This window comes from Bubalus kerabau, chromosome 2, assembly GCF_029407905.1.
Source record: "Bubalus kerabau isolate K-KA32 ecotype Philippines breed swamp buffalo chromosome 2, PCC_UOA_SB_1v2, whole genome shotgun sequence".
Taxonomy (NCBI): domain Eukaryota; kingdom Metazoa; phylum Chordata; class Mammalia; order Artiodactyla; family Bovidae; genus Bubalus; species Bubalus kerabau.
In genome coordinates this window covers 164,628,489-164,655,787 of record NC_073625.1, presented here as the reverse complement: position 1 = coordinate 164,655,787, position 27,299 = coordinate 164,628,489, and the positions used below count along the sequence as shown (strand labels likewise).

Genomic DNA, 27,299 nt, shown 5'->3' with positions numbered 1-27,299 from the left:
ACTGTAACTAAAAATTATCTGAGTATAGTTTGCTTATAGCTACTTTGCAAGTGCATAACATGTTTTTTCTACACATGTATGGAAAAAAGATGCCTGCAAGGGGATGATGGGTGGCAATTTCAACTGTGCTTTTCTTCCACTGGCCTGTTTCCTGCTAGGCTCTCTCTTAAGAGAAAAGAAGAAACATGATGCCACTTTGACTTGGAAATCTCTAACTCTTAGGGGGCAAAGTAACAACAGAGCCTGGAGTACTGCTTAGAGTCTGACCTTTCTAAAGGCCCTCCTGGTTTGCTACATGGGCTAAGATTTTCAGAATAAGGTTTTGGATAGATATTTGAGACAGAACCCCATTTTCCACCCTTCCACGCAACATCCTCCTTTAGATTGTTACTCCTTAAGTCTTCCTGTGTCCCTGAGACTGACCTGACATGTCGGCATCTGAATTTTTCAGGCTAATAGCTTATAATCACCCACTTAAAAACAACACAAAACAAAAATCAAGTTTTTTTTTAAGGGAGAAGGGAAATTTGCCTGGAAAGTAGTAAACATGGCCTCCCTTTGCCCTCTTTACACTTTATTCGAACAGAATTTTAAAAAGTGACTGTAATTTATATCTAGATAATTAAGAACTGATTACAGTCTGCCTGCATCCATTGTTTGTAAATGTTGAATGGCAGCGTGTCTCTTAGATGCTTTGGTAGTAGGGAAAAAAATTAATCCTTGTTAAACTACAATATATTCACACAAATTTGAGTACTATTTAAGCTTATTAGCATGGCAACTTAAACTTAAGCAACAAGGTAAGTACTTAGTATATTCACAGCCAAATAAAATACATGAACTGCCTAAAAAATGTTGCTTTAAAAAATTCATATTCACTTCCCACTATTCTGTGGCTATTAACATCAAGGTGTGCTTTAAAGTCAAAAACATTAAATTGTCTAGAAATACTATGAATAGTAATAGAATTACACTGTGAACTTTATTTTTTTAAGTTTAGATCAATAAGGAGGAAAACAATAAACTAGTCAGGAAAAGCATCAAAAAAATATAGTCATTTATATACACAGAGATTTGAACAGTATAGATTCACTTTCAGTTGATTCAATCCTATTTACACATTTACGACACAAACTACATCTTAACTCAAGAAACTGACCATATTTAGCACCGAGAAAGAAACTTCACTTAGCCTGTGATCATGACCTCAGTATCTTGACATAGGAAAAGAAATTTTATGAAATCTCTATGCATTTATCACTATCAACTTAAAAAATTGTTTTGAAAAATAACTACTGGTATCATCAATTCACAAATGATTCAGGAGGAAGAAAACAAATTGGGACTACTTGATATTGCGCACGACTCTCCTACAGTGGTTTGTTTTCATCTCCTCCAAGGCTTGTTCCAACTGCTGAACCAAGTGGAGCAGGGTGGCTGGGTCTGTCTGCAGAACTTGGGTGTTGTGATCTCCATTCTGATTAAGGTGGAGCTTTATAGTCACTGATGGTTTAATCTGTTGCCTGAGGCTTCTGCTTGCAAGCTTAGTTTTAAATGGAATAAAAGCATAATGACTATTTAACAATCATGCTGAACATATGAATAATGACATTATACCATACACAAAAATTGAATTCCAGATAAATCACAGACTTCAAAATGAACAGTAAACTTTAAAATCTTTGGGGGAAAAAAAAACAAAACTACAATGTATAGGTAGTCATACAGTATGCAAGGGTTTCTTAAACATGATATAAAAACAAAAATCATAAATAAAAAACTGATAAACTGAAATACATTAAAATTATTAAAATTTCTTGGAAAGATATCTAAAAATAGTGGGGGGAAAAAAGCCACAACCTGAGAAAAGATACTTTGTAACACATAAAACCAAAAAAAAGTATCAAGAATGTATGAAGAAGTGTTCTGATTTAATAAAACCCCCACAAAACCAAGAAAATTGTACAGAAGATATATGAAAGCACTTTGCAAAAGTAATAAAAATAGATAAACACAGGAAATACATTCAATTGTATTAGAAAATGGCCAATAAAATCATGCTGTTTTATCAGACTGGCAAGAATTAGAAACCGGCCCATAAAGAGCACTGCAAAGTGATGGTAATGAAAACTCATCCACTGCTGGTGAGAGTGATGAGAGAATTACTTTGGAAAACAGATAAATTACCAGCAATTCCACTCCTAGGTACATACCGTAAACTCTTACACATATACACATATTCATAATAGTATTTGTTTCCAAGAGCCAAAAACTAGACATATCTCAAATATTCTTTACCAACAGAATGGATAAATTGAGAATCTTCATACAATGAAATGCTTACTAAATGACGGGGAAAAGAAGTAAACTATAGCAACCTGAACTGTCATCAATAAATCTAAAAATAAAATGTTTAATCAAAAAAGCAAGTTGCATATGCCTTCAAGGAGCCTGCTGCTGCTGCTGCTGCTGCTAAGTCGCTTCAGTCATGTCCGACTCTGTGAGACCCCATAGACGGCAGCCCACCAGGCTCCCCCGTCCCTGGGATTCTCCAGGCAAGAATTCTGGAGTGGGTTGCCATTTCCTCCTCCAATGAATGAAAGTGAAAAGTGAAAGTGAAGTCGCTCAGTTGTGTCTGACTCCTAGCGACCCCATGGACTGCAGCCCACCAGGCTCCTCCGTCCATGGGATTTTCCAGGCAAGAGTACTGGAGTGGGGTGCCATTGCCTTCTCCGTCAAGGAGCCTATAATCTGCTTTATACCTTCTCCTGTGTTAATATAAGCTTGTCTAGCTGAATTTCTGTAACCTATTCAGACCACTCAAATCAGAAGAATCTATTACAGTGGTTTACAAACGTTATTACACATTAGAATTACCTGGGTGACAAGAGAGCTTTAAAAAATCCTGATGCCCAGGTAAAACTCTGTACCAATAAATCAGAACCTCTGGGGCAGAACACAAATATCAGAAATTTTTTTAAGCTCCCTAAATCATTTCAATGTGCAGTCAGGTTTGGGAACTAGGGAGCTATCCCACATATTCATTTGTTCACTCTCAGATTCATGTGGGCCTTTACAACTTATGCTGTCTCCTCTCTCAATAATATTACCCTGGTTTTCTCCATTCATTTCTTTTTCTGAAATTTACCCTTCTTTTATTGATGCTTTTCTGGAACATGCCAGTGTACACTGAACTACATGAGATACAGCTTTTCTGAAATACTCAGAAGTACCTTTATTTATACAATTATATTCTTTTTTCCTCTCCAGAACCTTATTTCACAATTATCTTTAATTACTAGTAATTTTGAGACATCTAATATCACTAAACAAATAATATCTTTTCTAGCTGAGAAAGTATCTTACAAATCTGGTTCCCAAAGCATTCAGCACAGTCCTAATCAGTGATTGGATGGCATTCAATAAACATTTCTTAACTAGCTTATCTGTCACTGCTTGAGAAAGGGCTGCATGCAATGTCTGAAAATTCCTTTTTGGTTGTGTACGTGGCTTTAAAAACAGCCCAATCTCATAAAAAGAAGGCAGACATAGAATATTTATTGAATCATTTCATGAATAGAAAGTTAAAGAACAGAAAAAAATAATCTGTGCATTAAGAGTCAGGATGCTGGTTACCTTTGAAAAGAAGGATGGGGAAGTAACTTGTAAGGCAGGAAGGATGGGGAAGTAACTTGTAAGGCAAGAAGGCAAGAAGGATGCTTCTGAAGTGCTGATCATGGGTGCTGGTTTCATGGGTGTTTTTACCACATGATAATTCATTGGGTTATATACTGACCTGTGTACTTTTCTATAAATGTGCTTTATTTAGACAGAAAAAAGGTTTTCTAAAAGCTAAGCACCACTTTAAAAATATAGATAACCATCTGCTTTTCAAAATAACCTATTTCTTACAAACTTCACAAATTAAACCAATGTGAACATATTAAAAATATAAGAAAATGAGGAATTCCCTGACGGTCCAGTGGTTAGAACCCACCACTCTCACTGCCAAGAGCCTGGGTTCAATCCTTGGTTGGGGAACTAAAAAATCCCACAAGTCTTGTGGTGTGGTTAGAAAAAAAAAAAAAAGAAAATGAACTATTTGTGAAATGGTCTAAAAATGGACATTAAAAAACTGAAGTTTCAAACCAGAATTTGGTTAAGGTGGTAAAGAATACAATAAGTGTGAAGACATAGCCTAAAATAAATCTTATATTCTATGTCAGATTTTTTTAAAAAAGTCATACCTGTACATCCAGCCGCCATTCAAGGCTGTGGTAACTGGGAAGGTCTGGTGCCAATTCACTCAGGATAGTTCTGATCTCCTTTCTGTTGTCTAGATAAAGCTGAAGCAACAATTTGTTCAATTCTTCAGGAAATCCCAGAACAAAAACAGAGTCTTGGAAATCCAGTTCAGAAATCTAAAAATGAATCAAGTTTATCAAAATTTATTTGTGTCTAATAAATGCTGAAATACTGGATATACACAAAAAAATATGAATTCTATTCTGTCTAGTAAAAGAAACAACACTCCTTAGTAAAAGGCAACCCCTGTCCACTATTCCAAATTCTGAGTTTCTGATACATGAAAATAAAAATAAGCAACAAAAGCAAAAACAAACTAATGGGACTACTTTGGATAAAAGTCTTCTGCACAGCATAGGAAAGCATCAACAAAATGAAAAGGCAACCTACTGAATGAAAGAAAAATCTGCAAATCACCTATCTAATACACAATAGCAAAATAAATAAGTAAATAAACCCATAAACAATCTGATTAAAACATGGGCAGAAGATCTGAATTCACATTTTCCAAAGAACACATATAGAAGGCCAACAGGCACATGAAAAGATGCTCAACATCACTCATCACCAGGGAAATGTAAATCAAAATGATGAGATATCACTTCACATCCACTGGAACGGAGAGTATCAAAATGACAAGAAACAAGTGTTGGTAAGGCTATGGAAAAAAGGGAACTCTTGTACACTGTTGGGAGGAACACAAATTGGTGCAGTCACTATGTACAACAGTATGGAGGTTCTTCAAAAAATTAAAAATAGAACTACCATATGATCTAGCAATTCTAATTCTGGATATTTATCCAAAAAAAGCAAAAACACAAATTCGAACAGACATATGCACCCCCAAGTTCCTGAAGCATCTGTTTACAGTGGATAAAACATGAAAACAAACTAAGTATCCACTGAACGATGAATGCATAGGGAAGTTGTGGCAAACATACACAGTGGAATATCACCCAGCCATAAAGAAATGCAATCTTGCCATTTGCAACAACATGGATGGAACTTGAGGGCATTATGCTAAGTCAATTAAGTCAGACAGAAAAAGAAATACTGTATGATCTCTCTTACATGTCAAGTCTAAGACAAACAAAAGACAAAAAAAGCCCCATCAAACTCACAGATACAGAGAACAGACTGGTGGTTGCCAGAGGCAGCGGGTAGGTGGAAGAAAACAGTTTAGGTAAATCTTCGTGCGATATTCAAATGCTGACTGGACACAGGAAAGTCATGTATTTGGTCAGTAAAGGGAGTGGGAGAGAAGGACATGGAGTCACAGATTTTGGCTATCCAATGGAACAACATTATTAGGGACCAAGCAACCCTAACATTGGCAATGACTCTCAATAGGAAAAAAGGAAACTGCCAACAGCAGGCTTGCTTTTACTCCCTTATTGGATGCCCAACATGAGGAGGGATAAACAGGTGGAGAAAAAGTAGAGGAAGCACAATTTTTTTGTTTCTCTTCCCTTAATTGTATTTACCTCAGCCACTTTAATACTCTACTTTCCTTGTTCTTTTCCAGTTTCTGCATGCCACCCTTTTGGGGAGGGGATGTCACTGTCATTAGACTTGTTTCTATTTGTAATAGCATAGGCTTAGGTTATCTTGTCCCTTTAACAAGTATTTCCTGAGATCCTACTATGGGGTAGGTCCCATGCTAGGTATACAGAACTGAATAAATCAAATGGGCTCATTGCTGGTGAGGAGGGCTTATAGTCTTTGGGGCCGAGTGGGTTAGGTTTGTTGACCAATCACATCAGGTAGTCTGTCAGAAGATTCAACTCGACTAAATCGAAGAGCAAGAGGCTAGAGATCAATTGCGAGGAGAGCAGACAGGAAGGCTCTGAAGAGGGCCAGAAAAGATCACCTCAGGAAGCAAAAATGAGTTCCCCATATCAACTAATGGAACGCAGATTTATGTGACAGAGCAGTTGCTGTGGAACACCTCTAAGTGTAACATTTTAGGGAGTCTGACAAAAGCAAATCTATAAAATATATTTTTATGTAGTTAACCACTCAAATAACCTAATTATTTCACCCTAATTATTAGGGTGAAACACCATAACTCAATAAGCCATACTGTCTTTCATCACTTCCAGCATGATGATTTGCTATCAAAATGTTAAGCCTTTAGGGCAGTTTCCCAAATTTACCTGATCTTAAGAATCATTTAAAGTACCTTGAAAATATATTCTCAAGCCCCTCTTCTGGAAAACCTGATTCAACAGGTTTGAGACAGAAACCAGGAATTTGGTTTAAAATGGTCACACAAGATTCTCACTAAAAGGTAAGTCTGAGAAACAGGAGAATGGACAATATGTAAATTAAGCCGTGTGTGTGTGTGTGTGTGAGTAAAGTCACTTCAATCCTGCTGGATTTTCTGCGACCCCATGGACTGCAGCCCACCAGGCTCCTCTGTCCATTGGATTCTCCAAGCAAGAAAACTGGAGTAGATTGCCATGCCCTCCTCCAGGGGATCCTCCTGACCCAGGGATTGAACCTGAGTTTCTTATGTCTCCTGCATTGGCAGGTGGGTTCTTTACCACTAGCACCATCTGGGAAGTCCCATGTAGCCAGCTGTAATTTTTCAAATATTTTTTCTATTAAGAGCATGGAGAAACAACAACTGGTACAAGATTCCCAGCCAGTATTAAAAAGGGAAAAATGTGGGAAAAAAGGAAAAAAATACTTTATTAAAATACAAAAAGAACTGCTAAAATGCCCAGTTTGCTCAATTCTCCAACAAGCTGCTGCTGCTGCTAAGTCACTTCAGTCATGTCCGACTCTGTGCGACCCCACAGACAGCAGCCCACCAGACTCCTCCATCCCTGGGATTCTCCAGGCAAGAACACTGGAGTGGGCTGCCGTTTCCTTCTCCAATGCATGAAAGTGAAAAGTGAAAGGGAAGTCACTCAGTCGTGTCCGACTCTCAGCGACCCCATGGACTGTAGCCCACCAGGCTCCTCCGTCCATGGGACTCTCCAGGCAAGAGTACTGGAGTGGGGTGTCACTGCCTTCTCCGCTCCAATAAGCTAGATACTACTAATACACAAAAAGTTAAATCATTTCATTCTCCCTCTTCTTAGGATGCACACAGTAACATGCGGAATTACAGGCAATTCTAATTTATACCAACAAGAGGTATTCATGCCAGTAGGTCACATTATAGTCAGATTATGTACGCATGGCTTCACTCAATCAATTATAAATCAGTAACAACATTACTGAAATGAGCAGATCCTACCAGGACTGATATATAGAGTATATGCACTGGTCATAACAAACACCCTCTTCCAACAACACAAGAGAAGACTCTATACATGGACATCACCAGATGGTCAACACCGAAATCAGATTGATTATATTCTTTGCAGCGAAGATGGAGAAGCTCTATACAGTCAACAAAAACAAGACCGGGAGCTGACTGTGGCTCAGATCATGAACTCCTTATTGCCAAATTCAGACTTAAATTGAAGAAAGTAGGGAAAACCACTAGACCATTCAGGTATGACCTAAATCAAATCCCTTATGATTATACAGTGGCAGTGAGAAATAGATTTAAGGGCCTAGATCTGATAGATAGAGTGCCTGATGAACTATGGACTGAGGTTCGTGACATTGTACAGGAGACAGGGATCAAGACCATCCCCATGGAAAAGAAATGCAAAAAAGCAAAATGGCTGTCTGGGGAGGCCTTACAGATAGCTGTGAAAAGAAGAGAAGCCAAAAGCAAAGGAGAAAAGGAAAGATATAAGCATCTGAATGCAGAGTTCCAAAGAATAGCAAGAAGAAGTAAGAAAGCCTTCTTCAGCGATCAATGCAAAGAAATAGAGGGAAACAACAGAATGGGAAAGACTAGAGATCTCTTCAAGAAAATTAGAGATACCAAGGGAACATTTCATGCCAAGATGGGCTCGATAAAGGACAGAAATGGTATGGACCTAACAGAAGCAGAAGATATTAAGAAGAGATGGCAAGAATACACAGAAGAACTGTACAAAAAAGATCTTCACGACCCAGATAATCACCATGGTGTGATCACTGACCTAGAGCCAGACATCCTGGAATGTGAAGTCAAGTGGGCCTTAGAAAGCCTCACTAAGAACAAAGCTAGTGGAGGTGATGGCATTCCAGTGGAGCTCGTTCAAATCCTGAAAGATGATGCTGTGAAAGTCCTGCACTCAACGTGCCAGTAAATTTGGAAAACTCAGCAGTAGCCACAGGACTGGAAAAGGTCAGTTTTCATTCCAATCCCAAAGAAAGGCAATGCCAAAGAATGCTCAAACTACCGCACAATTGCACTCATCTCACACGCTAGTAAAGTAATGCTCAAAATTCTCCAAGCCAGGCTTCAGCAATACGTGAACTGTGAACTTCCAGATGTTCAAGCTGGTTTTAGAAAAGGCAGAGGAACCAGAGACCAAATTGCCAATATCCGCTGGATCATGGACAAAGCAAGAGAGTTCCAGAAAAACACCTATTTCTGCTTTATTTACTATGCCAAAGCCTTTGACTATGTGGATCACAATAAACTGTGGAAAATTCTGAAAGAGATGGGAATACCAGACCACCTGATCTGCCTCTTGAGAAATTTGTATGCAGGACAGGAAGCAACAGTTAGAACTGGACATGGAACAACAGACTGGCTCCAAATAGGAAAAGGAGTACGTCAAGGCTGTATATTGTCACCCTGCTTATTTAACTTCTATGCAGAGTACATCATGAGAAACACTGGACTGGAAGAAGCACAAGCTGGAATCAAGATTGCCGGGAGAAATATCAATAACCTCAGATATGCAGATGACACCACCCTTATGGCAGAAAGTGAAGAGGAACTCAAAAGCCTCTTGATGAAAGTGAAAGTGGAGAGTGAAAGGTTGGCTTAAAGCTCAACATTCAGAAAACGAAGATCATGGCATCCGGTCCCATCACTTCATGGCAAATAGATGGGGAAACAGTGGAAACAGTGTCAGACTTTATTTTTCTGGGCTCCAAAATCACTGCAGATGGTGACTGCAGCCATGAAATTAAAAGATGCTTACTCCTTGGAAGGAAAGTTATGACCAACCTAGATAGCATATTCAAAAGCAGAGACATTACTTTGCCAACAAAGGTCCGTCCTGTCTAGTCAAGGCTATGGTTTTTCCTGTGGTCATGTATGGATGTGAGAGTTGGACTGTGAAGAAGGCTGAGTGCCAAAGAATTGATGCTTTTGAACTGTGGTGTTGTAGAATACTCTTGAGAGTCCTTGGACTGCAAGGAGATCCAACCAGTCCATTCTGAAGGAGATCAGCCCTGGGATTTCTTTGGAAGGAATGATGCTAAAGCTGAAACTCCAGTACTTTGGCCACCTCATGCGAAGAGTTGACTCATTGGAAAAGACCCTGATGCTGGGAGGGATTGGGGGCAGGAGGAAAAGGGGACGACAGAGGATGAGATGGCTGGATGGCATCACTGACTCGATGGACGTGAGTCTGAGTGAACTCCGGGAGTTGGTGATGGACAGGGAGGCCTGGCGTGCTGCGATTCATGGGGTCGCAAAGAGTCGGACACGACTTAGCGACTGAACTGAACTGAAACCTCCTTAAGGTCCTGGTAATACAAAAGTACCCACAAAAGCCCTTACCATGAGCTTCGAACTTTCAGTGAGGAGGTATATTAATCCTTCCACACCATGTTGGACAGTGTCACTACTCACACTGAGTTTTCCTGAAAAACAGTAAATATTATCCATTACTCCATGTTTTCAAACACTGCAATAAAAATAATTTTGGTAATAACCTCCTGTTCATTCGCCATCCCAGGCAAATGCCTTCAGTTATTTCCCACCATGTAACCTTCTTTACAAAAGACAGATGCGTGGAGACAATACCAGGTGTACTATCACTCTCCTGAGCGCGCAGCCACTTCCAGTCTAACAGAAGAGTTACAATATCGGAAACCTCCCCTCGTCCATTGGGGGAAAAATAGTTCAGTAAAAGCAGATGTCTGAGCAAGGAACAACAGCCAAACACTTGCGTATTTATGGTTCACCGAACTAGTCCACACACTTGGATGCATGTAACCATCATAGTGTAATGGCAGATGGTGTTACGTCCATTACACGCCAAAACCCACAAGCTTTAAGAAAAAAACTCAGTATTTAGAGCACGGGCAGGATCTGCGCCCTGACTTAAGACCCCTTCTGCTTTTATTATGCCACAAACGGGGCGGGGCGGGGGGGGGAACACCCTTGTACCCAGAACCTCGTCCTCTCTAGGGAGATAGAGAACGGCCCACACTTCCCCGAGAAGATTGCACCGCTGTGCCTCCCCGTTTCTTACTGGCAGCGCCTTCGTAGATCTTAGGGTTCGAGCCACGCCTCAGGAACTCCACCGCAATTCGCCCAAACTCTGCGACCACTGCAACGGAAGCCAGGAGACCCTGAGCGCCTGGCAATCCCCCGATCCCCTCCCCAGACCGAAGGGAACCACCCTCCGCCGCCGCGCGCCCTGACCCGCGCTGTCCACTTTCGGCAGGAAGGCCAGGTGCTCCTTGTGCTCCTCCGACAGGTCCAGCAGCATCTTCCCTGGCTAGCCAATTTCACTGTGCAGCGCCAACCCCACCCTCGCGACTTCCGGGGCCTGAGTCCAAGCGTAAAGAGGCTCCGGAGCTTCAGCGCCCGGAGGTTTGGGTTCCGCCTGAAGGCCGTCCTACACTCAAACGCCTTCCTAGGCGCAGACTGAGAGCTGGAGATCCTTCGGTTTGCAAATCAGATGTCGCCTGAGGGGCTCAGAATGCCTTGCTCTGAGGAAGATGAAAATAAGTTTAAAATTCGACTCGCCCCCTTGCGGGGCTTACATTAATAATGTTAGCAGCTAACATTTATGAAGCACTATGTCAGAAACTGTTCTTAGGTTTATTAACTTGTTTAGAGTTCACAAGAACCTTATGAGATAGGTACCCTTATTGTCCCCGATAGAGTTAAGTAAACTGAGACAGGTCAAGCAACTGAAACTTTTTTGAGAGCTAAGTAGTTTGCTCAGAGCTTCTGTATATATTATCTTACTTGATTTATCTCAATAACCATGCCATCGTTTGTACAGACGGGCCATTTGTACGGCGCCGGTCATCATTTGTACATGAAGAATCCAAAGCTCCAGACACGGTGTTATCAGCCAGGGACAGAGTTGGAAGAAGGTCAGAGCCTTTGACCACCTGCTCCGAAATCCATCATTCTGCACAGCATCCTGAAAGATGGAGGTTTGTAACAAGTTCCGTGAGTGACTATAAATTAGGATAAAGATGAGGAGGAAGACAATGACCCATGCTTGTCTTTATTTTTTATGTTTTAAGGGCAGTGGGAGCATTTGGTTCCTTTACTAACTCAATCTTCTCACTCAAATATAATAGTCTTTTATATTTGAATATTATATTCAAATATAAGAGACTATTAAACAGCTTATTAATAAGAATATGACTCCTCAATTCTCACTCTCATAGTGAAGGAAAGGGTTGGGGAAAAGACAAATTTCACATCTATGGTTGTTATATCTAGGTATATAGATAAAAAGCTAACTATAAAAGACTCTTGAGAGTCCCTTGGACTGCAAGGAGATCCAACCAGTCCATTCTAAAGGAGATCAGTCCTGGGTGTTCATTGGGAGGACTGATGCTAAAGCTGAAATTCCAATACTTTGGCCACGTCATACGAAGAGTTGAGTCATTGGAAAAGACCCTGATGCTGGGAGGGATTGGGGGCAGGAGGAGAAGGGGACGACAGAGGATGAGATTGCTGGATGGTATCACTGGCTCGATGGACGTGAGTTTGAGTGAACTCCGGGAGTTGGTGATAGAAAGGGAGGCCTGGCGTTCTGCGATTCATGGGGTCACAGTCAGACATGACTGAGTGACTGAACTGAACTGATGCTCCAAGATATCTATATGCCATCTCCTGAGAAGAACTGAACATTGGAAATGTTTTCAGCTCTCCTCTCTGCGTCTCCTTCATCCCTTACGTGCGACTGAAACTGAAATTGTTTCCTATTGTTGTTGTTCAGTCACTGAGTCATGTCCAACTTTTTGCTTCCCCATGGACTGCAGCATGCCAGGCTTCACTGCTTCCTATGTGGGGGCACAGAAAGTCAGATCCTTAAACGTGTTAGGTCTTGAAGCAGCATTTGCAGAGAGAGTACAATTTTTACTTAGACTATGTTGCAGATCAGCAAAAATGGTATTTTCTGAAGATTTTATTCATACATTATTGAGAGAATGTCCATTATGGAGGGAAAAAGGAATGCTGAAATGAGTTTACGAATAGGTATACTATTATGCCAATATACCATAGCATTTCTTCTCTGTGATCTCAGGGACTTCAGCAGGAGAGATGATGGGGGTTGGGGGTGAGGATGGGAAATAAGGATGAACAGAATGGGGTGGTCAAGGAAGGTGGTCAAAAAGCCAAGTTATAGCTGGGGAAACCAGCCTGGGAGTTAGAACTTGCTAGGATAATGTATAGAGTGACTTTCTGGTACCAGGTGTTTTATGGTTGTTTAGAAGTAATTACCTGACTGAAAAATCAAAACTCTAGATTCCAGATCTGAATCTGACACTTAACTACTTGTAGGACCTCCACCAAGTTGTTTTTATATGTTACCAATTTAGCCTCTTCATTTGTAAAACGTGTGCTTCAATGCTGACTGTCCTTAGTGTGCCAGGGCTGCCATGATGCTCAGACGAATTAACAAATTCATATCAAGAAATTGATCTTGATGATCAAATTAAATAAATCAGCATTAAGCAAGTGATTTGAAAGTGGAAGTATTTATATTTTATGAGCAGATGTTGTGTGCACATGTCATTGAGAATGCCTTGTACATGATTATCATAAAATTCATTTATTTAATTTAACAAATATTTATGGAGCAGTTATTCAAAGCTCAAGCATATGCTATTCCTTGGCAATTTAGAGGTGAATACAACACTGTCCTTGCCTAAGAGAAGATAGTAAAGGAGTCAGTCAAGTAATTTCAATACAGTGTGAAAGTGGTAATACCTGAGGAAAGAACAGAATGACCCAGAGCAAAGAGAAGGTGACGCTTAACTTTGATTTCAGTAAGATTCAAGTTTGAAATAAATGTCCCACGGTATCCTGTCTATGCTAATATACTGCTTGACAACTGTTTAATATTGTAAGAAAGTAAGACCTTAATATCACTTCATACTATCTTACTTCTAGAGCTAAAGTGAATAAAGAATAAAAACTCAACAGTTTTTCAGTTGATTCTGGCAGGGAATCAATTGTGCTGTCACATTCTTTTCTTATCATCCTCCCCCTCATCTACCTTCCTTTCCCCTCATATTTCTTCATATTTCTTTCTTCTTCATAGACATTCCCGCCCCAGGAACTTTGTACCAGGCATCTCCTTGGTTATGTTTCAGTGATAGGCAAATAGTTTTCTTTCCAATCCCAAAGACAGGCAATGCCAAAGAATATTCAAACTACCCCACAATCACATTCATTTCACACGCTAGCAAAGTAATGCTCAAAATTCTCCAAGCAAGGCTCCAGCAGTATGTGAACTGAGAACTTCTAGATGTTCAAGCTGGATTTAGAAAAGGCAGAGAAACCAGAGATCAAATTGCCAACATACATTGGATCATAGGAAAAGCAAGAGAATTCCAGAAAAACACCTACTTCTGCTTTGTTGCCTACGCTAAAGCCTTTGACTATGTGGATCACAACGAACTGTGCAACATTCGTAAAGAGATGGGAATACCAGACCACCTTACCTGCCTCCTGAGAAATCTGTATACAGGTCAAGAAGCAGCAGTTAGAACTGGACATGGAAAAACAGACCAGTTCCAAATTGGGAAAGGAGTACATCAAGGCTATATATTGTCCCCCTGCTTATTTAACTTATATGCAAAGTACATCATGTGAAATCCTAAGCTGGATGAAGCACAAGCTGGCATCAAGATTGCCAGGAGAAATATCAGTAACCTCAGACATGCAGATGACACCACCCTTATGGCAGAAAGCAAAGAGGAATTGAAGAGCCTCTTCATGAAAGTGAAAGAGGAGTGTGAAAAAGCTGGCTAAAAACTCAACATTCAAAAAATGAAGATCGTGGCATCTAATCCCATCACTTCATAGCAAATAAATGGGTAAACAATGGAAACAGTGACAGACTTTCTTTTTGGGGGCTCCAAAATCACTGCAGATGGTGACTGCAGCCATGAAATTAAAAGATGCTTGCTCCTTGGAAGAAAAGCTATGACCAACCTAGACAGCATATAAAAAGCAGAGATGTTACTTTGCCAACAAAGGTCCATCTAGTCAACACTACGGTTTTTCCTGTAGTCATGTATGAATGTGAGAGTTGGACCATAAAGAGGGTTGAGCATCAAAGAATTGATGCTTTTGAACTGTGGTGTTGGAGAAGACTCTTGAGAGTCCCTTGGACTGCAAGGAGGTCAAACCAGTCAATCCTAAAGGAAATCAGTCCTGAATATTCATTGGAAGGACTGATGCTGAAGCTGAAACTCCAATACTTCGGCCACCTGATGGGAAGAACTCATTGGAAAAGACCCTGATGCTGGGAAAGATTTAAGACAGGAGGAGAAGGGAATGACAGAGGATGAGATAGTCGGATGGCATCACCGACTCTCTGGACATGAGTTTGAGCAAGTTCCAGGAGGTGGTAATGGACAGGAAAGCCTGGCATGCTACAGTCCATGGGGTGACAAAGAGTCGGACATGAATGTTCGACTGAATTGAACTGAACTGATTATCTCTTGCAAGGAATTGCAGTTCAGTTCAGCACATGGTCAAGGGGAAGGTAACATGGTGGCATCCATCACATGAACTGCCCTCTCATGAGTCTGAGGCTGGCATCAAGTAGTTTATTAATTAGCTCCTAAAATTTTTCTCATTATTTTAGTTAACTTTTTTTAACTGTATGATAAAATTCACTCAGAAAAGGGTACAGAGTTGGGGGGAAAAAAAACCACTTCTTGTCGAATTTTCTCAAATTGACCACATCTATTAGCCCAGATCAAGAAATAGAATGTTACCAGTACCCCAGAACCTGTGCTGTGCTTTCTTCCAGTTACAATCCCCTCTTACTGTCTCTGCAATGACTAACACTTCGGTACATGCTGCCTACAACATTTCTTCAGCATCATCTTTCCTTTTTTTGGTATCAACTTTGTATATGCCCAACCGTATAATATCAAACTAGAAACCTATTTTTAGATGGCTTTAGATTTTAGGTGTCTCTGACTATTATAAGGATCTACCTTATAAACCTTTCTAGCAAATAGAATAAAAAATTTAAAATATTAAAAAAAACATTTAATAAGTGATTTGTAAGACTTCTACACTAAAAACTAAAAACTTTGATGAGTGAAATCAAGGAAGACTTAAATAAATGGGGACATATACCATGTATGGTGAGATATATGGTGGGTTGTAAGATTCACTATTATTAAGAAGTTAGTTTCGAACAATCAAAATCCCAATAGGCTTTTTTAAAAAATAGAAGATAGCAAGTTTATTTTATTTTTATTATTTTTTACACATATATTTAAAAATCTTTTGGAAATGCAAGTGGCTGCTGTTTTTGCTTTTATTATTTTTTACACATTTATTTTAAAATCTTTTTGGAAATGCAAGTGGCTAAGAATAGCCAAAACAAACAAGGAAAAAGAACAAATCAATTGTAAATTGATTTTTGACAAAGGTGCCAAGGTCCTAGGGCTTCCCTGGTGCCTCAGTGGTAAAGTCACCTACCAATGCAGGAGACACAGTATTGATTTCTGGGTCAGGAAGATCTCCTGGAGAAGGAAATGGTGACCCACTCCAGCATCCTTGCCTAGGAAATCCTATCGACAGAGCAGCATGGAGATCTACAGTCTGTGGGGTCACAAAGAGATGGACACCACTTAGCGACTAAACACGCATAGACCTGAAGAACTCTGAAACTTCTAGAAGAAAACATTTGAGAATATCTTCATGGCTTTGGGGTGGGCAAAGATTTCTTAGAGAGGAAGCAGAAAGCATGAACTATAAAAGAAAAAATGATAAACTGTACTTCATTGGAGTTAAAAATTTTCATTCATCAAAAGACACCATTAATAAAATGAAAGAGCCCACAGATTAGTAAAAAATGCCTACAGTACATACATCTGACAAGGAACTTGTATCATGAATATATAAGACTCTCCAATAAACCAATAATTAAAAGATAAACAACAGAATTTTTTAAATGGACAAAAACTTAATTGACACGTCACAAAATAAACAGTACAAATAGCCAAGAACCACATGAAAAAGCATTCAATATTATTAGTCATCAAGGAAATGCAAATTAAAACCACAATGAGAAGTCATTTCAAACCCACTAGAATAAAAATCAAAAGTACTAATGACACCAAATTTTGGTGAGTCTGTAAAGTGACCAGAACACTTGTAACTAGAGGTGTAAAACTATAATACTGCTTTGGAGAACTGTTAGGTAGGTTCTTATAATGTTACTATATATTTACTGTATTATCACACAGTTCCATACCTAGATGTTTGCCCTCAAAGAAATGAAAGGATATGTCCAGAAAAAGACCTTTACCATAATGTTTAAAGCAGCTTTATTTACAGTATTGCAAAACTGGAGACACTCCAAATGTCATACATCTGAATACATTGTGATGTGACCACATAGTGGAATACTACTCAATAGTAAAAAAAGATTCAAGGAAGACTTGTATAGAGGAAGTGCAAATATTGGAGTTATTTATTAGACCTGGACTGGAAAATAACTATGAATAACATGTCCAAAATATTAGAAGACTAGTAAAGTATTTAATCAGAGCAGCAGAAACTGTAAAAAAAAAATAATTAACAAGTTAGAAAACAAATATACAATATAAAGAGTAAACAAAAGGAGCAGTTCATTGTAGAAAACTAATAAAATTAGTAAAATTGACAAAACCATTACAAGACTGACTATTCATGGCAAAAATAAAAATAGGGCAAAAGATACTAGCAATGATATCATCAATGAATAAAGGAATATTACTACATAGAGAAAAAGAAAAGAATGTACTACTAATACATGCAACAATGTTAATGAGCCTCAATAGATTAAGTTGAGAAAAATAACCCAGACACAAAGTGAACAGCTATATGATTTCTTTAATTGGAAAGTGTTATATACGGAGATATATCAGGAAATCAGAATAGCAGTTGTCTATATGGATTAAGATAAATTTAGGAGCTTGAAGGAACTTTCTGGGGTAATGGAAGTCTTTACGTCTTGACTGGGGTATTAGTTACACAGATGTATATGTTTGTTCAATCTGTTGAATCTTACATTTAAGATCTTTGTAATTCACTGTAGGTAAACTCTACATCAGTTTAAAAAAATTAATAGCAAGCAGTGTCTTAGCAGAAATTCAAAAGATATCTGAGACCAGTATTAGACGTAGATGGTGTTTATAACTCTACCAGGGACTTTCCCTATATCAGTTCAGTTCAGCCGCTCAGTCATGTCTGACTCTTTGCCACCCCATGGATTGCAGCACGCCAGGTTCCCCGTCCATCACCAACTCCTGGAACTTGCTCAAACTCATGTGCATCGAGTTGGTGATGCCATCCAGCCATCTCATGCTTATATAGAATATTTTTCCTATATAGAATTTTTTGAATTAATATTCTACTGTGTACTGCGATCATATGTTTAAAAAACAAAAATCATTTTTAAAAGTCCCAGGAAAGCAAATAATAATAAGAGAGGCAGAGAGAGGGAGAAAATAAACATTCCTGCTCATGTCCTTGTTTCTCACCTTCCCAGTTGCCCTACTACCATAGGCAACTGCTTTTCTCAGTTTCCTATGAATTATACCTCAGACTCTTTGTGTCAAAACAAATGCCCTAAATTTTCACTTAGGGTGATGGAGTTTTTGAAAACATGGTATTGAACTTTAAATATTCATGTAGCATCAGAACTGTTATCAGAAGCCCCCAAATTAAAACAGTTATTAGAAACTTTAGCATTAGAATTAGAAGTTCTGTCTGACCAGGTCTTCATACAAACTGGGGTTGTTGTGACTTTTCAAAGCACAATTTCTGGAGGATTTTCACATGCTGTCAAGCCTCCTTGGATAGTCAGATTAGAAATGCTCTTTTTCGCTAGGACTCTTGCTATTCCTAACTGCTGAAGCCATCGTTTCTCTTTAAAGGCACTGCAAGAAAACAGGGCATAATTTATAAGGAGGTCCATTCTTGTCCCCATTTATAGATAAAGTGATGGAAATCTTGGGCTTATTTTGTTGTTTCTGTGGCTGGTTTGTCTTGTCCTATGAGGAAGTAAACAGGAAAAAGGAATCTTTCTAAAACCATTTCCTTGTGAAGCAGTGGGAATGAAATCATCCCAAGGCAATACCAAAAGGTGAGCACTCACAGCTAGAAACAGAAAGCCACTCAATGTCATAGAATTTGCTGGGTTGAAGCTTTTTTATTTTTTGGCCGTGCTATGCAACTTGCAGGAACCTTAGTTTCTGAACTAGGGATTGAACCCACTTCCTTGGCAGCAAAAACCTGGGGTGCTAACCACTGGACAACAGGGAATTCCCTCCTTGGCACTTTTTATCAAAATGAAACAAAACAAAGCAACATAGAGAGTTCTGCTTTTATCAGGAGCATAAGAGCCCATCAGAAACATCTTTGGGTATTACCATCTATTCTCAGTGCACCCTGAACCTTCTGGACCAGTCCTCCACATTTGGATCTTCACTAAGCTGGATTTCCAGGTTACATCAAGTTCACTGGAATCAGACAATAAGCTGTAAGGAAGACAGTTTTCTAGGCACACCTTGGCAATATTCTTTGATGTGTATAAAGCTGACACTGTCTTCTGAGGAATGAGACTCAGTCACTGTCAGCTCCACACCAGCCACCTGCACTCACCACCTGAGACCCACATTAGCATTGGATCTGAGTTAACTCAATACTCTGAGTCAACCCTCACAAGTATATTTTTGTGAAGCTAAAGATGGCATTCCTAAAGACTTCCCTGGTGGTCTCATGGCTAACTCTCTGTGCTCCCAATGCAGGGGGCCCAGGTTCAATCCCTAGTCAGGGAACTAGATCCCACAGGCCACAACTAAAAGACTGAAGATTCTGCCTGCTGCAACTAAGACCAAGCACAGCCAAATAAATAAATAATAATAAATATTAAAATAAATGAATGAATAATGTTAAAAAAAATGTGGAGTTCCTGAATGACACGTAGTCCAACAAATGCTCTCATATGATGCCAGATGAAATGTCTGGGGTCCTGGTTTGGGAGATCACATTTCTCACACAGTTGGGAACATCTAATGGACTGTCCCTGACCCGGTTCTCCTGGGTCACCACCACGAAGGATTAGTCAGGCTCTTTCCCATCTCCTGGCTATGATACTAGCTTGATGAAGGTGGACCCCACCATCAAGATGGCACATGTCCATTTTTCACATTTTGGCCCAAGAGCTGTAACTGGTCCTTCAGCGCAAAGTGCTCAGACTACCTGGCTGCCAGGCTTAACTGCCAGCTTCAGATGGACATGAGTGCTTTCATGACTTCTGTGAGGGGGGACATGAGTCAAACCAGAGAGAGATTTTCAGGGGCGTAAGGTGTGCAGTTTCCCCCGTGCCCTCCACAACACACCAACAGGGGAATGTGGGATCATCCTGGGAAAGATGCTGTGGGAAAGGGAGAAGACAGATGGGAAGGCAGTCAAGAGTACAAATGCAAGGAAGAGAAAAATATTGGGAAATGAGGAACAATAAGTTTGGAAATAAGATTTCTATTCTCACCCTCATTGTGCTCAGTTTAGTTCAGTCACTCAGTTGAGTCTGACTCTTTGTGACCCCATGGACTGCAGCACGCCAGGATTCCCATCCATCACCAACTCCCAGAGCTTGCTCAAACTCATATCCATCAAGTCAGTGATGCCATCCAACCATCTCATCCTCTGTTGTCCTCTTATCCTCCTGCCTTCAATCTTTCCCAGCATTAGGGTCTTTTCCACTGAGTCAGCTCTTCGTATCAGGTGGCCAAAGTATTGGAGCTTCAGCTTCTTCCAATGAATATTCAGAACTGATTTCCTTTAGGATTGACTGGTTTGATCTTGCAGTCCAAGGGACTCTCAAGAGTCTTCTCCAACACCACAGTTCAAAGGCATCAATTCTTCGATGCTCAGCCTTCTTTATGGTCCAACTCTCACATCCATACATGACTACTAGTAAAACCATAGCTTTCACTAGACAGACCTTTGTCGGCAAAGTAATGTCTCTGCTTTTTAATATGCTGTCTAGATTGGTCATAGCTTTTCTTCCAAGGAGCAAGCATCTTTTAATTTCATGGCTGCAGTCACCATCTGCAGTGATTTTGGAGCCCCCCAGAATAAAGTCTGTCACTGTTTCCATTGTTTCCCCATCTGTTTGCCATGAAGTGATGGGATCGGATGCCATGATCTTCATTTTTTGAATGTTGAGTTTTAAGCCAGCTTTTTCACACTCCTCTTTCACTTTCATGAAGAGGCTCTTCAATTCCTCTTTCTTTCTGCCAGAAGGGTGGTGTGATCTGCATATCTGAGGTTATTGATAATTTTCTTGGCAATCTTGATGCCAGCTTGTGCTTCATCCAGCTTGGGATTTCACATGATGTACTTTGCATATAAGTTAAATAAGCAGGGGGACAATATATAGCCTTGATGTACTCCTTTCCCAATTTGGAACTGGTCCGTTTTTCCATGTCCGGTTCTAACTGTTGCTTCTTGACCTGCATACAGATTTCTCAGGAGGCAGGTAAGGTGGTCTGGTATTCCCATCTCTTTCAGAATTTTCCATTTTTTGTTGTCATCCACGTAGTCAAAGGCTTTGGCGTAGTCAATGAAGCAGAAATAGATGTTTTTCTGGAATTCCCTTGCTTTTTCTATGATCCAGTGGTTGTTGGCAATTTGATCTCTGGTTCCTCTGTCTTTTCTAAATCCAGCTTGAACATCTGGAAATTCTCGGTTCATGTACTGTTGGAGCCCCGCTTGGAGAATTTTGAGCATTACTTTGCAATCGTGTGAGTTGAGTGCAACTGTGCAGTAGTTTGAACATTCTTTGGCATTGCCTTTCTTTGGGATTGGAATGAAAACTGACCTTTTCCAGTCCTGTGGCCACTGCTGAGTTTTCCAAATTTGCTGGCATATTGAGTGCAGCACTTTCACAGCATCATCTTTCAGGATTTGAAATAGCTCAACTGGAATTCCATCACCTCCACTAGTTTTGTTTGAAGTGATGCTTCCTAAGGCCCACTTGATTTCCCATTCCAGGATGTCTGCCTCTAGGTGAGTGGTCACACCATCATGGTTATCTGGGTCATTAAGATATTTTTTTGTGTGATTCTTCTGTGTATCCTTGCCACCTCTTCTTCATATCTTCTGCTTCTGTTACGTCCATATGGTTTCTGCCCTTTATCAAGCCCATCTTTGCATGAAGTGTTCCCTTGGTATCTCTAATTTTCTTGAAGAGATCTCTAGTCTTTCCCATTCTATTGTTTTCCTCTATTTCTTTTCATTGATCATTGAGGAAGTCTTTCTTATCTCTCCTTGCTATTATTTGGAACTCTGCATTCAAATGGGTAGATCTTTCTCTTTCTCCTTTGCCTTTGGCTTCTCTTCTTTTCTCAGCTATTTGTAAGGCCTTCTCAGACAACCTTTTTGCCTTTTTGCTTTCTTTTTCTTGGGGATGATCTTGATCACCAGCTCCTGTACAGTGTCTTGAACCTCCATCCATAGTTCTTCAGGCACTCTATCAAATCTAATCTCTTGAATCTATTTCTCACTTCCACTGTATAATCGTAAGGGATTTGATTTAGATCATACTTGAATGGTCTAGTGGTTTTCTCTACTTTCTTCAATTTCAGTCTGAATTTGGCAATAAGGAGTTCATGATCTGAGCCACAGTTAGCTCCCAGTCTTCTTTTGCTGACTGTATAGAGCTTTTCCATCTTCAGCTGCAAAGAATATAATCAATCTGGTTTTGGTATTGACCATCTGGTGATGTCCATGTGTGGTATCTTCGTTTGTGTTGTTGGAAGAGGGTGTTTGCTATGACCAGTGTGTTCTCTTGGCAAAGCTCTGTTAACCTTTGCCCTGCTTCATTTTGTACTCCAAGGCCAAACTTGCCTGTTACTCCAAGTATCTCTTGACTTCCTACTTTTGCATTCCAGTCCCCTGTGATGGAAAGGACATCTTTTTTGGTGTTAGTTCTAGAAGGTCTTGTAGGTCATCACAGAACTGTTTAACTTCAGCTTCTTCGGCATTAGTGCTTGCAGCATAGACTTGGATTACTGTGATATTGATTGATTTGCCTTGGAAACGAAGAGAGATCATTCTGTCGTTTTTGAGATTGCACCCAAGTACTCCAGTTTGGATTCTTTTGTTGACTACGAGGTCTACGAGGTCCATTTTTTCTATGGGATTCGTGCCCACAGTAGTAGATATAATGGTCATCTGTATTAAATTCGCCCATTCCAGTCCATTTTAGTTCACTGATTCCCAAAATGTCGATGTTCACTCTTGCCATCTCCTGTTTGACAACTTCCAATTTACCTTGATTCATGGACCTAACATTCCATAGTGCTATGCAATATTGTTCTTTACAGCATCGGATCTTGCTTCCATCACCAGTTACATCCACAGTTTTAGGGCTAAAATTATTCCCACCAGTAGGTGGCAACGATCTAGCTGATATAAAGACAAATACAGAAAAGCCACTAAAACAATCTAGCTTTGTTTTTTCTTTCCTTCTCATGATATTGAGTAAGGGGGAAAGCCATTCATAAATCTATATTTCCACTGTAATCATGGCACCCAAGAATGCCTCATAAGTGGTGGATGGGTCCTGAGATCTAATTAGAGTTCTGTTTTCAGTGTAAAATGATGACCCACATATAAAATTTTACCTTATGAAATGAATGTGCCTGAAAAATTTGCTTCTGACACACTTGTTATGTCTTTAAATGTGATAATGGATTACTTTTTAAACTTACCTTAAATGTTAATATCAATTCTATTCTCTTATCCAACATAGTTCTCCCCCAGCCTGTATAGCTTGTCTATAAATCAACTGAAGTCTTATGATTCAGTTTGTCATTAAATTGTTCTTTTCTTCCCTTCCACTTTCACTACCATCCAGGCTTCCATTGACACTTTTGATATCTCCCAGATTGCAAGTTTCCCCCTTCTCCCTTTAATTATAATTAGCAATTCCTTTTAGTTTAAAGAAAATGCAGCAGCAGCAGCAAGGGAACTTGTTCATTGATACAACTCTTCTCTTCCTGAAAATTTGATGAGTAGAATACAACATGGATGGGCCAATAAAATCAGTTCATTTTGTCCTGAATATGAGGTTAGGCTGAGGACCTTGAAGCTGAGGACTGATGCATTGGAACAACCTGTGTTACACCATATGGCATGTTAGGGCTTCATGGACCATTTGTTCCCTGTGTATGTGTATTAGCCACTCAGTTGTGTCCAACTCTGTGGGACCCCATGGACTGTAACCCACCAGGCTTCTCTGTCCATGGGATTCTCCAGGCATGCATACTGAAGTGGATTGCCATGCCCTCCTCCAGAGGAGCTTCCCAACCTAGGGATCAAACTCAGGTCTCCTGCATTGCAGGCAGACTCTTTACCATCTGAGCCACAAGGTTGTACCCTAGAGCTGCCCTATTAAAGTTCACCTTTGTTTGAAGAGAAAAGCTTACCTGGCCACAGCTAAGCAGTAGATGGCATTCTCCCTTGGAGTCCTCCCACTATGCTCTGAGAAAGATGCGAAGGAAGATCTGAGTAAAAAGTCAGCACTGGGAGTTGCATAGTAAAAAGATGGGTGTGAATAGCCCACTCTTGAAATTGGAGGGAGAGGGACTTGGGGCATATATGTATTTTTTATGAGCTTTTCTTTTTTCCTAGTTGTGGCAGTAGTTTTTTTCCAGCTTTGTTGTCTTTTTTGTAATTCAGAGAGTGTGTTTGCATCTACCAGTGGAGGAAATCTGACTATCTCTTCTCTTGTGTCCTGCTGTGCAACTGCCAAAGGACAGGCAAGTTTCCTGCTCACAGTTTGCTCCTTGAGGGGCGGCAGTTTGCTCTCAATGCCTCCTTGTGAGTCTTTGTCCATAGCCTTCTGCCAGCTCTTGGAGGTCATTTTGGGTTTGGTGAAGCCGTCCACCATCACAACGTCTCCAACTTTTGCCCCCAAGACCCTTGCCCCGCAAAGCTGGCCTTTATTCAGGTTGTGACTCTGAGCTCTGAGTACCCATTGTTTTATTTTAATATAAATCCTCATGGAGACTGAGATTTTCAGAAAAGAAACCGTGGACCACATTTTACTCAGTAAATACAACACACAGTCTTTATGCTTGTGTTTGCACGCAATGGTCAGAGGAGTTTGTCCTGCTGCGTTTTTGCAATCCAGGCACAGCACGCTGCAATTGACAAAGGCCTTCAGAATCAACAGTTGGCCAGCTTCCGCGGCTGCATGAATGGGGCATTTAGAGACGTCTGTGTGCAGGGCTTCCTGGCACCATGCTCGGTAGGGGTGCACGCCGACTGTCTCGTGGGGCCGCACACCCTGTTTCAGGGCCCATTCAGTGAGCTCAATGTACCCATAAAAGGCAGCGATGTACAGGACAACCCTTTTCTGATACCTGAATGAATGAAAACAAGCCAGAGCAAACAGACAAATATAGTTTCACTAAATACTCCCTGAAGCATACTAGTTAAAATATTTATTTCTTCCTAACTTTTACCTAAAATGTTTTCAGAAAAGGCCTATAGTAATATACGGGCTTCCCAGATGGGGCTAGTGGTAAAGAACCCACCTGTCAATGCAGAAGACACAAGAGATACGGGTTCAGTCTCTGGGTGGGGAAGATCCCCTGGAGGATGAAATGGCAACCCACTCCAGTATTCTTGCTTGGAGAATCCCATGGGTAGAGGAGCCTGGAGGGCTACAATCCATGGGGTCACAAAGAGTCGGGACACAACTGAAGTGACTTAGCACACAATATGCAGGTTAAATCACACAGGCCTTGCTTATACACACTGTCCTACTGTGCATATGTAAATAATTCAAACTGGTTTCTTTGGAGCAGTTTTCTTTTTTATGAAAATCAAATGTTCAAGAAAAATATTAAGCTTTGTATTAACTGGGAAAGTACAGGAAGAGATTCAGTACATTTTTAGACATTTGAACGATTTGTATGTTTGTTTGCTTTGTCCTTATTTTCTGGCTTCTCAGAGTCTCCACTGCTATTCTGAGCTAAACCACTAGGTTGCCTCCCACCAGCATGACGGCCAGTGCCACAGTCTCCTAACTGGTCTCCCACTTCCTTCTTATCCTGCTTGGGCTTTTCCTCACATAGTGCTTAGCAATCTTTTTTTTCCTTAAGTTGGTGGTGGCCTATGCCCTGTTCTAAACAATAGCTTAGTTTGTTCTAATAGCTTCCTGCTGCAACTGAAATTCTAATGCTTCACTTTGGCCTACAAGGCCCCTGTCACCAGGACCCTGCCCATCTCTAACATCACTTCCCGCCAACTCCCCTTCTCTTCCACTGTATTATACCCTTACTGGCCTTCCTGACATCTCGATCCTTCCAATACCCCATCAGGCACAAATCAAATGATTGGTGAAGAGCGTTCAGAGAAATAAGAATTAGGGAGGCAAAGCTAGACAGGAACCTGCCAGGTATTGTCCAGATCCACTTGGACAAGGCTTATCAGACCCCATTATAGAGATGGAGGCAAGCTAGCCTGGTATCATCCAAAATCTACTGCATAGAACTAAGTCTTGTTTCTGATTGCATGCTCACCACAGCATCTGTTCCTGTCTATTGGCTTCCCACGGAATTCTCCTGAATGAGAAAGATGATCTTCCCGGAACATGTGAGTTTCTAGGGCCCTATGACCCTAGTTAGTTAGAGTCTAGTTAGTTAGACCCTAGTTAGAGTCTAACTAACTAGAGTTATACATGAATGCACTTGTGTTTTGGTTCATATATCAATTTATTTTGAAATTCATTAGTGTAAGCCAGCAACTCTGAATTTGATCAGTTTTCCTGATTTGGGGAGAAAAGCCTCTCCTGGGTCAACTAACTGGCCTTTGCTTTCATCCTTAATACCCATGTTTTTGGAACTAGAGCTCTCTTGTTGCTGAGCCTAGTTGATTCTGCCTCCTAAACCATCTTTTCACTATCTATCTGTTCTCCTAGACCCACCTCTGCTACATAAGCCTAGCTCAGGCCGCCAGTGTCTTTTGACTGTCTGCCTCTATTCCCCATACTGCAGCCAGAGCCAACATTCTAAAATGCAGATTGCATCATGGTCTTTCTCTACCTTCCATGTCTTCCCACCATTCAAAAGATAAAGTCCAAATTCCTTCACATTCCTACAGGAGCCTTCATGAGCTGGCCTCTTCTAACCTTTCCAGACTCTGGCCACTAGCTTCCTCTTATTCTATAAACTACCATGTGGAACTTCTTTCAGTTTTTAAAATCTATTCTTGCCCCTGGGCCTTTGTACATGTGGTTCCATCTGTTTTGAAAGTGTTAGTTAATCCATCGTGTCTGACTCTTTGCTACCCTGTGGACTGTAGCCCTCCAGGCTCCTCTGTCCATGGGATTTCCCAGGCAAGAATACTGGAGTGGGTAGCCATTCCCTTCTCCAGGAGATCTTCCCAACTCAGGGATCAAAGCCAGGTCTCCTGTATTGCAGGCAGATTCTTTACTATCTGAGCCACCAGGAAAGCCCTCATGGGAACGTTTTAATTCTTCTCCCAATCGTTTACCTGAGTATCAGCCCTTCAAGTTCCTTTTTAAGGATGCTTTATCTGCTCCTGTAAGTCTGGTTGTCCCTACTCTACATTCCCTTATCTTCTGGCACAATGCCCATGTCATCATACTTTTCAGGCTGAATGGTAACAG

The 27,299-nt window shown here is 40.5% G+C and overlaps 2 protein-coding genes across 2 annotated transcripts in view; both read right to left on the bottom strand.

The window, feature by feature from the left end:
* Positions 1–968: 968 nt before the first annotated feature.
* On the bottom strand, positions 969–10,964 carry COMMD2 (COMM domain containing 2). Its single transcript, XM_055569387.1, has 5 exons — positions 10,805–10,964; positions 10,632–10,709; positions 9,935–10,017; positions 4,248–4,421; positions 969–1,543 (listed from the first exon to the last, which is right to left on the bottom strand). The coding sequence occupies exons 1-5, from the start codon at positions 10,869–10,871 to the stop codon at positions 1,346–1,348; spliced, it is 600 nt and encodes a 199-aa protein (XP_055425362.1). The 5' UTR covers positions 10,872–10,964; the 3' UTR covers positions 969–1,345.
* A 7,434-nt stretch (positions 10,965–18,398) lies between these two features.
* Positions 18,399–27,299, bottom strand: part of ANKUB1 (ankyrin repeat and ubiquitin domain containing 1) — a 30,458-nt gene continuing 21,557 nt past the window's right edge. The window contains exons 5-6 of the mRNA XM_055570356.1: positions 24,088–25,026; positions 18,399–18,528 (exon numbers count right to left, since the gene is read on the bottom strand). Of these exons, the coding sequence (XP_055426331.1) occupies positions 18,399–18,528; positions 24,088–25,026 (1,069 nt within the window). The remainder of the gene's footprint in view (positions 18,529–24,087; positions 25,027–27,299) is intronic.

What these genes read in the sequence shown, in the direction of transcription:
- COMMD2 (XM_055569387.1), bottom strand. Translation starts at nt 10,871, where the DNA reads ATGCTGCTGGACCTGTCGGAGGAGCACAAGGAGCACCTGGCCTTCCTG. An exon ending in GATCTACGAAGGCGCTGCCA is followed by an intron (nt 10,018 to 10,631) that starts GTAAGAAACGGG and finishes ACTGTTTTTCAG; the next exon opens with GAAAACTCAGTGTGAGTAGT. An exon ending in CTGAAAGTTCGAAGCTCATG is followed by an intron (nt 4,422 to 9,934) that starts GTAAGGGCTTTT and finishes ATTCATTTTTAG; the next exon opens with ATTTCTGAACTGGATTTCCA.